Source organism: Silene latifolia, chromosome 10 (assembly GCF_048544455.1).
Source record: "Silene latifolia isolate original U9 population chromosome 10, ASM4854445v1, whole genome shotgun sequence".
NCBI lineage: Eukaryota > Viridiplantae > Streptophyta > Magnoliopsida > Caryophyllales > Caryophyllaceae > Silene > Silene latifolia.
The window spans coordinates 93,054,501-93,068,700 of NC_133535.1; the positions used below are offsets into that span (position 1 = coordinate 93,054,501).

At 36.4% G+C, this 14,200-nt stretch overlaps 1 protein-coding gene and 1 long non-coding RNA gene across 5 annotated transcripts; one reads left to right on the plus strand and one right to left on the minus strand.

The window, feature by feature from the left end:
• Positions 1-826: 826 nt before the first annotated feature.
• LOC141609076 (uncharacterized) lies at positions 827-6,739 on the minus strand. Of its 3 annotated transcripts, none has more exons than XR_012527189.1 (5): positions 6,592-6,739; positions 5,691-5,790; positions 5,345-5,584; positions 3,313-3,507; positions 827-1,167 (listed from the first exon to the last, which is right to left on the minus strand). It is a non-coding gene; the product is annotated as an uncharacterized LOC141609076 (long non-coding RNA). The 3 variants fall into 3 exon arrangements; XR_012527188.1 differs by lacking the exon at positions 6,592-6,739 and adding an exon at positions 5,093-5,230 and having other exon boundaries at positions 5,691-5,786; XR_012527187.1 differs by lacking the exons at positions 827-1,167; positions 6,592-6,739 and adding exons at positions 2,048-2,587; positions 5,093-5,230 and having other exon boundaries at positions 5,691-5,786.
• A 587-nt stretch (positions 6,740-7,326) lies between these two features.
• On the plus strand, positions 7,327-13,208 carry LOC141605746 (uncharacterized). Of its 2 annotated transcripts, XR_012526455.1 has the most exons (11): positions 7,551-8,045; positions 8,146-8,240; positions 9,428-9,495; positions 9,570-9,613; positions 9,803-9,880; positions 9,974-10,127; positions 11,794-11,946; positions 12,022-12,132; positions 12,449-12,514; positions 12,590-12,742; positions 12,852-13,208. XR_012526455.1 is itself a non-coding variant. In XM_074424630.1 (10 exons), exons 1-10 carry the CDS (start codon positions 7,768-7,770, stop codon positions 12,683-12,685), a joined length of 1,143 nt encoding a protein of 380 aa, XP_074280731.1. In that variant the 5' UTR covers positions 7,327-7,767; the 3' UTR covers positions 12,686-13,208. The 2 variants fall into 2 exon arrangements, 1 of the variants encoding a protein (XP_074280731.1); XM_074424630.1 differs by having other exon boundaries at positions 7,327-8,045; positions 12,590-13,208.
• The last annotated feature ends 992 nt before the right edge of the window (positions 13,209-14,200 follow it).

The window sequence follows — 14,200 nt, forward strand, 5'->3', positions numbered from 1 at the left end:
ATCAATTAACGTCTTTTAACTAATTACTTGTAATTAAATGTTGGAATTAACGATTTCGACTATAAAGTTGATCAACTTAATGATTGAATACAAACCCCTAATTAATCCATACATCCCTTACACCGTAGTTAGTAATTATGCTACTCACAATTGAAATAACAATTACAACACTAATAATTATAAGTGAGTTAATGAGGATTTGAATAATTGAACGTAAAACAAAGAATTATAGAAAAAATATATAAAGACTAGATGAAATCAAGGAAGATGAATGAAGAACAAAGGATAAATTAATTACTGAATCAAAAAATGTAATAGAAATTAGCAAGAGTGCGAATCTAACATCAACTTACAATCCGATTTAAAAGATTAATGTTAATAATTAACAGAAAAATGGGTGCATGCGCAGCAACACCAACTATGAGAAATCCACCAATCCACATGTGATGTGTAAACAATAAAAGTTGGTACCATAGTTAGTAGCTAGATATGGATAATGGGGCATCGCCGCATCGCATATATATGGTGAGATACAATAAAAGTTAAAGAGCTTAACATAGCTTTCTTAATTTTTTTATTAGAATCACATCTTTTTTGCATTTCTTGCATTTTTCTTTTCAAGATCTATTTCATTTAATATAGTAGTAATATCATTTGTTTCATTGTAATCTAGTGAGACTACATCTTCACTATCGCTATTAGAACGTGCCTATTCCTTATGTTTATGTCGAGGGAGTGCCTCTTCACTATCGTTCGAGTGGCAATGCACCTCTTCTGTTAGTCGAGCTTTTTTTAGGGTTTTGAAACTGAATAATCAAGTAGGCTAAGTAATAGTTCTTATATAATAAACCTAGCCTAATCAAAACATGACTCTAATTAATTAAGTCGTTCAGTAAAAAGCGACACAGGTCGATTGACTTAACTCGCAAGTCAATGGACCTAGGCTATATGTCAATCGATTCAAGCTTAGGGTTGGTCAACTGACGCCCCTTGAAACGCCCTTTGCTTCTTTTCTCTTCGTTCCAAGCTTTGATGGCGGTTCCGCTGCCTTTTGACTCTTCTAAGCATTCCCCAAGCTCCTTTTGCAGCTGAAACTCGGGCTAAGTACCTCAAACTACCTTCACGGGTCAGATATGGCTCGTAAATGCACATTTTGGGCAACGTTTCCTACAAAACCAACATACAATATCAAAGGATCAAACGCGGGGAAATGACATGCAAAACAACTCCTATAAGCGTAATATGCAAGCTAAATATGATGCCAAATGAGTTAACAAGTGCATTTAAAATGCACATATCACCAAACATGCCCAAAATTTACTATACGAAATTGCTCAATAAGAGGATTGTGTGCTAGTTTAAGATCGGACTAGAATAAACCGAAATCAAAATGGTAAATTATATCTGTTAGAATTTCAATCTAAAACCGTGCAGACCGGTAGGATTGATCAAGATCTTATCATTCACTCACTTGTATTCTAACACATTCTTTTAGTAAAACTAGTCATTGCCCCGCGCCCTATCGGGCACGGGACCCCAATCTGAAAAACCGTTTGAGTGACCGCATACGTAAGCACCGCAATAAAATTGGATATCGTCTTTTATCCTGAACAAAAATGGCATAGTTTATGGTTGCACTGCCTGTACAGTTTACGATGTATATGGTGCCATTATGCGTTCCGTCTTTCTATTTGTTGGCCTATAATCGTTGTTAATTACTCCTAATAAACTTTTAAATAACGACAAGTTTAAAAAGCACTGCTAAGAGCCTTCCATAAACCGCTCTGATTGGATACAAAAGCTTCCTCATTCTATAACAAGTTTGCAGTGTCAATACCTATGAAAATAACTTTCTTCTTTTGCGTTTCTCCTTTCAAATAGGTCAAGTTGATATATTTTAAAAATCATTAAACGGCAGCTTAAAACAATTAGCGCGAAGCCAATTAACGAAGAAAGCACAAAACTTTGACAAAATTCGACTAATATCAAAGATTTCCAACTCAGCTTTCTTCATATTCTTGTTTCTTCAAAAACAATTACACTTGTGCACTATCGAATAATTGCATGACGCGTGTTTCAAACTGTGCTATTATAAGTTTAACACTTAACTACGGGACATGAATCCGTAACTACCATACACTCTAGTCGGGGTGGCACAGTACAATCATGTTGTTTTTCATACACTGTAAATTAACTGGCACTTTAGATGTATCAACAAAAAAATCTCCTTGGATTTTATTCTTATTAAGCTTTTTACTTTATAATTGGTTAACACTTACACATGTACATGGAATATTATAAAGCTCCCCTATGATGGTTCTTGAAGTTGACTTGCGCGTAAATTCCAAAGCACTTCATCGAATGAAGGGCGGACGACTGGACGTTTTGATGATTCTTGAGAAATGCTGGCTATTGAATTAACGGTTGTCAGTGCGGCCACTTTCGCAGATATGCATCATACTTCATTCGACAAGTTATAATTATAACAACTTTGCTTTTCCCAACTTCAAATGCACCAACTATATCAGGGGTTTAAATCTCCGTCTCTAACCACCGTCCAAGGCCGGATCAAGCCTACCCTAGCTGACTTTAAATCCGCTCCCAATCAAATGAAAGGCAACAAGAGAAATTATGAATACATGGCATTGCCGTCACTCATCAGAAAATGTCTGACTTGCCATGAATCCGACTCACCATCAATCTCTAACAAGCCTAATGTTGAATTCAACACGACTCTCAATCACCTTCGGAAGCCATAACCAGGCTTCCAACATTTAATGTTGGCCAATAAAACTAACGATGGAATTGATATAAAGTGCTCTTCATTTACCGGGTTATCTCAGAATATCCAATTAAGTGTAAGCCAAAAATCATGGCGATAGCACTTCCTACCCCTCATCAACGACAATATTGATAATCAGGGTAAGGCAAAATTCAAATATCAGAGTACCTAAATCCCATCAAACTGACCACAGGTTATCTTTCATGCCATGTTCTCTAGTTCATCGTGGTATTGAAATTTACATTTCAGAGCCCCTATATAGGTAGTAAACTACCCGTGAAAACCATTTCAGAAAGCAATCGCAATGATTTGAAAATATCATCTATGCTATTTTCCTTCCAAAGTTCCTAATATACTGCCTCCATCATAGTTGGTTAAATGAATTACACACATTTGAACTGTATACCAAATCTCACCGTCAAAATATGAAAAAGAAACATTGTCGAAAGCGCTATAAACCCCGTAGACGAGAACTAAGAAGATGAGCACACAAGCACAACACAAAATCCAAAGAGAATGGGGTAACTAACCTTTGAATCTGTGTAGTTGATTTGACTTGAAACCATCTTGCCCAGAACCATATTACTTAACTTCTGAAGTTCATCTGACCGAAGCGAGCATTTTATGAAGAAGAAGAAGAAGAAAGCAGTTGGTCGCACATTCAACTCCCTTCTTGATATACCAATAAAAACTGGTCACACTATGTAGAAAGTCGAACCAACTACCTGGAATAACAGTAGGAAATAGCAGAATAAAATACACAGTACTGAACCGTTTTAGGTCTCACAATACTTGATTGTGGATAACAGCAAACAAAGAATGTAGTAAAAAAAAAAAGAAATGTAAATAACAAACAAAGGTCTGACTGTCAAACATTATAAGAGTTATTATTTAAAGACATTTCTCTTAACCTATCCTCCTCCCCCTCATGCCTTTACCCCTCTTGCTACTCCTCCTTCCCCCTCCCCTCCTCATGCCTCTCATAATCCTCCACTCCTCTAGTCCGTTACAAGAATCAGTGAATTTCTACAAATACTGAAGGAAGTACCCAATAAGAAAGAATCCATCATGTCCTTCTCTTCTTCACCATCACCACCACCACCCCTATCCCCTCTCTTTCCCTCCTCATTCCGGCCCTTTTTTCCTTCCCCTACTCTCCCATATCCTTTCCCCTTATGCCTTACTCTACTCCTACTTCTCCCTCCCTTCCCCTACCCACCTTTGTCCCGTCTTCCCCTACCCCTACCCCTTATTCATTTTCCCTAGATCCTGTCGCAATCTACATCCAAGAAATCAGTCTTCACTTGTTTCCGCGTACCCCCTTCTACCTCAACACCCCCCCCCCCTCCCTCTCCTGCCACACTGCTCCTCCTACAAGTCTTCTGGTTTGTGTTTTTAGTGATGGAATTCAAGAATTTAGAAAGCAGTTTTCAAAAATATCATCAACTAAGAGAGCAACTAACAAATGTTTACAACTAAGAAAGTGGCTTGGAAAAAAAAACGAGAAGAAAAAGTTACTGCTAGTAATCCGGGCATCGACTCACTACACTCACAGTGTTGGATGACTACATTCATTAAGGTAAATTTATAATCTAAACAAAGTTCACAATAGAAATTAAAGTAATTTTGTCGACAGCCAACAAGAATCAAGTCGAACAATACTATAGAAAGGAGGTTAGTTCATTTCCTAATGCAAATGAACAACTTCTCTAAGAAACAAATTAAAAACAATTCACAGAAAATAAATACTAAAACCTGAAACATTAGAGACCATGTGAATCTGGTGTAGAAAATAAGTAAACGATGTCCAAAATCACAACCTTTGTCCACACTACAAAATAAACTTTGTCCACACTGAAGATTTAACTTAAAATTTTAATTACTCTATCGCCCCTTGCAATTTTCCACGATATGCTCTCATTCTAGATTGACATTTCATGTTTATCAGCTAGTGCTCTTCTTTATTGTTTATTATCATTTGCAACAATAAATATCAATAAAATTATTGAATATAATAACAATTTGATGGTATTTTTCCTAAAGACATTGAATTATCCATAATACACATCGCCTTTGTTTCCTTCTAATTAAACCTTAACAATAAAAAACAACCTCAAGCAATTGAATTCATTTTTGAAAATGGAAACATGCATTGGCCAGCCAAAAAAATTACAATATTAAAATTTGGATGAAATGTGACTTTAAAATCTGGTGAGCCTTTAAAAGTTTTAAATAAACCGTAAATTTGGAGATACCTAATATAAAAGGGTAATAAATGCAAACAATTCAGCAAACAAAGCACGTAATTACCTTAATAGTTTCACGACCAATAAAAAATTTCATGCCTCGGCACCACGCATAAACAGGACACAACCACAGCAGACAAAAGCCATCAGGAGGTCACATGTGTTAGCAAGGTAAAATGGGTAATCCCTAGTTGTGACAGATCTGAAATGTTTAATAGCCATAAATGCAAACGGGAGAAGCTGAGATTAAGGTCATAAACATCCAGACAAAAGGGTAATAAATGTAAACAATTCAGCAAACACAGCACGTAATTACCTTGACAGTTTCCCGGCCAATAAAAAATTCCATGCCTCGGCACCACGCATAAACAGGACACAACCACAGCAGACAAAAGCCATCAGAGGGTCAATTTAAACAGATTAATATTCACGGGAAAAAAAGGCAGTACATATTAGGTCAACAATATCAGTACCTCTTGCCCGGGTATAGCTGTCACAATTGCCAATCCTAAATGCATTGCCAAGATAGAACGGGCGATCCCAAATAAGGCCGGAACTGCAACGTAAAATGCCACAAGTAAGTCAATGTTAAGCCTGTAGACTCTACAAGTAAGAAAACATACGCAAACACATTAAGACAACCAACGAGAAGAAGGTAAAACCTTTATGCCTTCACTGAAAGCTGCAATGTTAGCACCATAAAATTCAAACCCAAAAGGTGCATGCACATGCAAGAAGCCAGCCCGAATAACGTCCATTATTCTGGAAGGAAACCCGAAGGCATTAAAAAAACGAACATGATCTGTCGGATATCCATAGAAGTATAGAACGGTAACCCATGGGAAAAGGGGAAAACAAGGATGCTAAAAAACGCAACATATAAATTCCGCCCCAGGACCGTAACCTATGGCACCCGCAGGCTCCGTGAAGACATATACATACGATACTACAGTAGGAAAAGAAGAAAGGCGACAACGGAAATAACAAACCCAATCAACACTCGCCTAATAAACCAGTAGAAATTAGGCCAATGAAACCAGTACATGTGATTTATCAGACCGCTAATTAAGCAAACTTAAAACCTATCAAAACCCTAACTAAACAATCGAAATCAGCGGACATGTAAAAGAGGTAATCAAAACCCGACATAGGAAGATCAAATCTGAGGATGTGAGGTAAACACATTGCTCAAATTGACAGCCAATAAAAGGACAGACTAAACGCAAAACCCACTACCATCACAAACTATCAATAGTGTGAATTAACACTAAAATCATGAAAGTAAACAACAGCAAAAATTGATTGGGATATTTTGATTAACAACAAAACTTGAAAAAATCAGTATAATATTTGCTTGTTAATTAATAACTTTACCAAAATATCAGTTTGATTAATAAACATATCAGAAATATCCAATCAATTAATTGACAAAGAAAACTTTAATTGATTGGACATTTTGATTAACAACAAAAATTGAAAAAATCAGTTTAATACCCTATGAATAACGAAATCAAACTGATAAACAACAAAAATGGAATTCGAATCGCAAAAAGAAGAACATACCTTTGAAAGAGATTTTCGATTAGAGTTGAGCTGGAGAGGTCGATGATTTTTTTTGAGGAGTGATGAATGCCTGTGAGTAGAGGAGATTTTCGATAATTTTTTTAGTTGATTTTTTGTCTTTTTGAGTGGATGAGAGTCAGTACTCGGTAGAGAAAGGAATAAAGGAATGGCTGTGAGTGTTAGATAAATGTAGGGAGGAGATGTAGAGGGGGAGATCAGCGGTCAAGTTGAGAACTTGGGTGGTACTATTCATAGCTACAGTACCACCAAGTTCTCTCTTTTTAAAGGGTAGGGATAAAATGTCACGAACAATCTTATTTAAACAAATCTAAGGGTAAACAATGAACTACTCTCAAAATGATCTTTTCGGTTCAGATCGGTGAAAAACAAGGTTTGGACATAAATAAGGCAAAAAAATAAAAAACCTAAAAACATTTAGATCCGTCATTAAACTTAAAATTTAAATTGGTTCGAATCCGTAGATTCCGATTCGATTCAATTCAAGTTAGTAGTTTGGAATTTGGAATAACCAATGAAGACGTACCCAAAAATATGTACCCAAAAATATATAAAAAGGAAAATTCACGTGATACCCCTGAGGTTTAAAAGTCCATAATTCGTGTTTACAAACTCTGAAAATGACGATTTTTTTTTCAAATCGATCATCTTTCCGAGAACAAGGTTTTGGAAAATAACTTTGTTGCATTTGGATCTCGTAGTTAAGAGTTACTATGTGTCAAAGCTTTTCAACCAAATAAACTTTGAGTGATCATAACTATTGGTCACGATTTTCAAACTTGACAATTTTACTTATCTTTTTTTCAAATCATCATTCTCGAAAAATAATTGATTTGAAAAAAAAATCATCATCATTTTATGAAGAGTGATGATCACTTGAAATTTTCCAGTACCACGTGAAATTTTGCGTGTATAAAAACTTGACAAATTCTGAGAAAATTTCCCTCGTCCTTTGGTCCCTCCTTGTCCTTTAGAAACAAAGAGAGGAAACCAAAACTCCCCCCCAAATTAAATTAAATTCCATCTAATTTCACTGCATTTTGTCGATTTGTTGAATCCAGTAAATCAAACAAAACTATCCAAAAGAAAATAACTACTATCTGATCGAATAATAGCAGGAAGGCAGCTACGAAGCATAATCTAGATCCATCCAATCAAATGTCAATCAACAGAAATGCGTTACCTCCTTCACTCGTCGCCAATCTCCAACAAGTTCTAACCTCCCGCAGAAATGGCGCCGGAGAAGACTCACCGCCTCCTCCCTCCGAGTCAACCGAGTTGACTCAGTCAAACCTCGACGAGGAGAAGGAAGAGGCTTTAAAGCCGGTAATTTTGGTGACGAACGCGGATGGAATCGAGTCGCCGGGACTCGGTTCACTCGTTGACGCTCTCGTTCGCCAAGGTCGCTATCATGTCAATGTCTGCGCTCCTCAGTTGTACGTTCTTTCTTTCTATCTTCATAATTTATTTTCATTAATTTTTGTTTCTCCGAGGAAGTGTTATTAATGGAGGAACGTGTTGATGTAATAATGATAGTGATAAATCTGCGTCTGGACATTCGTTGACTGTACGGGAGACGGTGGAGGTCACTTCTACCGATATTAAGGGCGCCACTGCTTTCCAAGTTTCTGGTACTTTTTTTTTTTTTTTTTTTTCTTTTGTCAAAGAATTCTCCAGTACATTCTTTTCAAGTGGCGGAACCAGGATTTGTAGTTGGTAAATTAGATAAACATCCAAAATTATAACTACAAATTTTCAATGCTGGAGGGTGACCGTTTCTAGTTTCTAGTTCCTAGTTCCCCCGACTCTACTAAATTGATGTAGTTCTAGACACACAGCCTTATTATCAGGTCATTTGGATACTGCCTTCTTTTTTGTTAATAATGGATAAAATATGACCCCCTTACCACTATTTGGAGGAGCTCTTTAGACTCGGTGAGAATGTCGTTGTTGTTGTTGTTGTTGTTGTTGAATATGTGAATCATGTGATTGATCGCAACATAGTTGGTTACTTTTTGAATTGAGATCACATTATTGATGGGTTTACTTAATACGAAGAAGTTGTCTTGACAAATTTTGTGTGCTATATGTGTGGAGGTTGGTTAGTATTAGAAGCTTGATTTGACATGTGTTAACCTCTATGCTGTGCTGACAGTTTACCTGGTTATTTGATTTTCTTGATTAAACTCGAAGATGAAATAAGTTAAGTAGTGCCTTTGTAGTTTAGCCAAAGCGGACAGTTGTTTAATACGTTGTATAGCAGTTTTAGCATTTGGTGCTTGCTTTTTATCTGCTTAATTATGATTATCAACTTTATAACCACAATATGCAACCCAAATCAATGTATTTGAGAATTTACAGCACTCTGGATTTCATTTGCTCTCCGTGTGTTTGAGCAGTTGCAAAATGACAAGTTAGGGCGTGGAGGATTTCTAAGATTTTGCCCTTTTTAACCTTTGGTAGATGATTTCACGTGATTTTTTTATTGGCTTGTTTCTGATTTTTTCTTGGCTGCCCTCTTTGTTTCATATTATTAAGTATTAACATTTTCACATATCGACACTCACATTTTTCTCTCTTTAATTAGCTCTCAAAATATACAAGTAAATATTGTAAAATGTACTCGTATGTAAAGTTTTTTGGGCTACAAAATCTAATGATTTAGGTTCCATTATATTTGTAAATAATTTTTTTTATTGTAAATTCAAAAGGCTAAGGCTTACTTCCATAATGAGATTGCATATAATAAGGAACAGACGTAGAATGACGTTATGTCGGGAGCATCGACACTGACCACTTTGTGTTTTACTTTGATCAGGTACTCCTGCAGACTGTGTCTCATTAGCTTTCTCACAGGCATTGTTTTCGTGGTCAAAGCCTGTACTGGTATACCTTCTACTTTGTCACTCATTTCGAGTTACTGATGAACTGTATTTTAATTTTAGCTTGCTGAATTTCAGGTGCTTAGTGGAATTAATATGGGGTCAAGCTGCGGTCAAAATATGTAAGTATTTGGTTGGTTTGTAGTTCATTTTTTGTAATTTTATTTTTGCCCAAGTTTTTCCTTGTTTCCTTAGTGAATTGTTATGCAAAATCACCTCTTTGAAAATATTTTACTTGAGTTATGATTAGTATATGCATATGGTATTATTGTTTCTGATTTCTGATTATGTTTGTTTTCTCTTATACATAGGTTGTATTCCGGGGCTATTGCTGGTGCCAGAGAGGCATTAATTAGTGGTGTGCCAGCACTTTGTATATCAATAGATTGGTACTACCTTATACCCGATGCTTTTGCTTACTTTTTCATCTTCCTTTACGTAAATGATATAGAAAATATTTTAAAATAATGTTTATGGTGCAGGAAAAATGATGTAAGCTCAGAAAATGATTTGAAGGATGCAGTGGAAATTTGTCTGCCATTAATAACTGCAGCAATACGAGACATTGAGGAGGGAAGTTTCCCCAAAAGCTGTTTTTTGAATGTAGAGATACCAATTTCTCCTTCAGCAAACAAGGTTTGTTATAGCTAGTGTATGACTATGGCCTTCATAGTTCATAGTAATGTCATTATTCTTGGTATCTGAGTTTTGACTTTCTAGTGTGCTACCCTTCTTTTAAGTTAGATTTGGGACTTATTGAAAGTGCTGCTGATGTATGACGAAGGTCTCTACTGTCGTGGTTTTTGCTTGAACTTCGAATTTCTTTTTCTGGTTTATGCAACACTTAGCTTATCTCATTTCCAATTTCGTTGTCTTAGTTCTGGAATTGACACAGATATTTGGTTTGGAGCTGTATCATTTCCAATTTGATTATCTGCTGGTGTGGTCTTTTTGCCATAGTTATTGGTTTCCAAGCATGTAATTTTCAAACTTATAGGACTCAAAAGTTGGAATTTCTGAATTTCCATTTCCTTTAAACCAGAAGAAAAATATCTCACACAAAGACAGCACAAATTCTCATTTCGACATTTAAGACGAGAAAAATGTCACCATTTTATAATAAAAAGTGACCATCTAATGATAAAAAGTTATATAACCAAAATTGTCACTTTCTAACAATAAACTGATGGTAACTTTTTATCAGGAAATGTTCACATTTTATCGTGAAATGGTCACATTTTATCTTCTTAACTTAAGAGGATACCAACCGAAGATGTCTTAGTCTAGTGGTTAAGACGGCGGTATTGTGGACAATAGGTCCCAGGTTCAAATCCCCCCTCCCCTCTATTGTAATGCGACTAAGTGCGCGCTTCGTTAGACCAAAAAAAAAAAAAAAAAAGTAAGAGGATACCACCCGTCTGAAATGAGACTTGCTGCATAGCACAAATATCTCACAATTTCACAATAATTATGAATTATGGGTCTCAACAGTGCACACATTTAACTTGTGAAAACAGTGCAATGTTCGTAAGGAGATATTCTATCTTTCTACCCTCATAAAGGATTTTGTGCTGGGACCTACTTCTTCCTTGGTAAATGGCTTTGCGCTGGGAGTCCTTTTGCTGTTTTAAAGAGAGATGCTTGAAGGTTACAGAAGATTAAGGCTAAAACTGAACTGGCACTATCCTAAATCATTTTGTTTTCTTTTTTGGGTTTAATCTTATATTTTAATGGTTTTTGTTTATGATATTTTTTTTAATTTCCTAGGACTTCGTAAAATTCGCCGAGTTACATTAGACTCAACTATTTTGTAGAATCTCATACTTTTTGGCTTTTTTGCCTTGTTCTTACGTGAGAAGTGAGACCCCAAGTAGAGTAACATAGGGCAGCAGTGGAGGATAGCAGATAGGCCTATTAGATAATGTCGGTTTCCGTTGTAACAAAGTTTCGGAAATGCTTTTCATGTCTTTTGACTTTCCAGTCTTAGAGTATTCTGCCACCTTGATTGTACGCGAGTCTTGTAGAAATTGATCGCTTATTTTTCTATTATTGCACTAAGGTCTCCTGAATGTTTCAAGTTTCAACCAGTATTCACATGCTTTTAGATATCAGATCTATTCATATTGTGTAGCATTGACATTTTAAATTGCATGTGTGACTAAAATTGAATGTGTGCATTAATTTTAGACCTTTTGTAGTTATCCACCCTATCATGTCTTTGAAAGTTTGTGAATGGATATGACCTAACTGCCCGCCGGTGAAGTTTGACAATATCAGTTGTTAATATATGGCTAATTATCAGGGTTTTAGAGTGACAAAACAGAGCTCGTGGAGATCTGGATTATCTTGGCGGGCTATTTCTTCATACAAACATCCTTCTGCTATAAATTTTATGGCCAATCAACAGAGCCTTGGTATTCAGCTTGCTCAGCTTGGAAGAGACGCTTCAGCAGCTGTGAGCACCATCTTATAATGCTTTTAGGCGCCAGAATATGTCAGTTTACCTTATGTTTTTGTCACTGTTTTCTAGGGTGCAGCACGCCGGGTGAATACGCAGAGAAAGAATGTAGAGATTGAATCAGTTGGGGTTGCCAGGAAGCAAAACTCCCAGCAATCAATAAGAAAACATTTTCGCCTTGAGGTATGTAAGTGACGAGTAAGTTTAATGACCCGACTGAGTCCAGAAACACACCCGAACAGAGTAACAGGAATACGATTATACGGCCGAATTTGACATAATCCAATTGGTACCTGGCCTCAACTTTGTTACACCCTTGACGCGATCCAGAATTACTCGAATTGACCCATAGTGACATTAAATGACTATCATCAAGCTGCACTTAAGTTTTTCAACATAGAAAAAAACAAATACTTCAACCATGCCCCTAGAGGTGGGATTCTCTTTCACTAATTGTTGCCTCATCACCCCTGCTGACACAATTCTTGGTTAACTTCAGTTCTCCGCTGAAGAAATCGAAAACCCAGATGAGGATTTGGATTTTAAAGCTGTGCAAAACGGATATGTAAGTTTCCAATTTCTCAAATTGTTAGTTGCAAGTTTTCATCCAGTTATTGAAGATTTGCATATAATGTCGCAGGTTGCTATCACGCCTCTAGCGTTATCAGCAGACCTTCAGTCAGAAATTCATTCATCTGTGTCAAACTGGCTATCAGCGGTGCTTGAAGAACAATGACTTTCCCTCATCTTCAATGCTGAAAGTTATTTTCACACTAAACCATGTGTTTTCAATGTACGGCCAAATCATTTCTTCTTTACTTTGATGGTTTCAGAAAGCACATTCTAATTGCTCTCGTCCTGACGTAGTTTTGTGTGAGTGATCTCATTTTGGTTTATTTCAGGTTTATTAAGTTATGTTGGAAATTTTGGTGGTGTTTCCGTCTGTTGTGTGTTTTCAGACTTTCCATTCCCTTGTTTTTGAAAGAGGGAGTTAAGTGATTTTGGTTGTGCCTTTTAACATCATGCTCGAGTTTCGACCATTGTAATTCTTTTGTTGTATAGGGGTGGATATACTGGACCTTTCTCTAGATGATCTCCAAGTTGTAAATGTGCGTCAATTCATCAGTTTTAACATTTGATTATTTCTGGGTTGTAAATCACAGGATTTGGTGACTACTCTAATTTGTATGCTTCTCCTAAAAAAGAACGAACTTTCTGGATATTTATAAATTATATGAAATGTGAATTTTGTTGGTCTACGTGTGGAGTGTATTCTTTTGCACACTGTAATAAATTTGGTTGTGATTGTATGAAAAAATTATCCTGCTTGAACTCATGTATTACTCCAGCAGTCCAGCAGAGAAGCAATCCCCCAGGGTCTTAAGTCTTAACTCTCAACTCTCAACTCTCAACTCTCAAGTCTCAACCATAGTAATGCAGCAGGATGTAGTAGTACAGTAGGATGTTGCTCGTGCGTTGCATGAATTTTAAATATAGTAGGCTAAAGGTATTGTTATAGTGCCATTTTTGTTTTTGGTTTTAAATGGAGTTCTAAGAATAATTCTAACGTTGACACAATTGGTTAACGATAATTAATGTTTTCATTTGTCACCTAATGATGACCGTCCTGAAATGATACCTATAGATAGACCTGGCAAAATGAAGACCCGGAAAGGTTGATCTGAGACCTGAACTTGATCCGAACTATAGCTCACCAATGTGACCTGAACTCAATTTGCGGCCCGGCCCAAATATGACCCGAGTTTTGTTGACCCGGAACTGACCCTACTCGAAATGACCCGACCCGAAACCACCAAGCCTGAAAACGACCCGACAAAACATGACTAATTGAGAAAAAGACTTGAAATAACTAATTTAAAAGCACACTTTATATTATTTACGTTAAAATAAAGAATCAATCAACACTAAACTAAAAATAGGTAATAAACAAATAATACACTACTAAACGTACTTTTTCTGAAAATGACCTGGACTAGAAATAACGTGGCCTGCTTGACCCAAAAATGATCCGGCCAACATATCGAAACAGATCTGAAGCCCAAAATAACCCGACACGACCAAAATTGACTCGAAAACGTGACGCACTCTTGTACTCAAACTGACCCGAACCGACTGACAGGTCTGCTACAGACAGGATTACAAATAACATTCGCTTTGTCTTGTTTGAATTTATCTAACTTGTTTGAGAATTATAGAGATTTTCAAAATTTTAGTTTTGGTACTAAGTGTA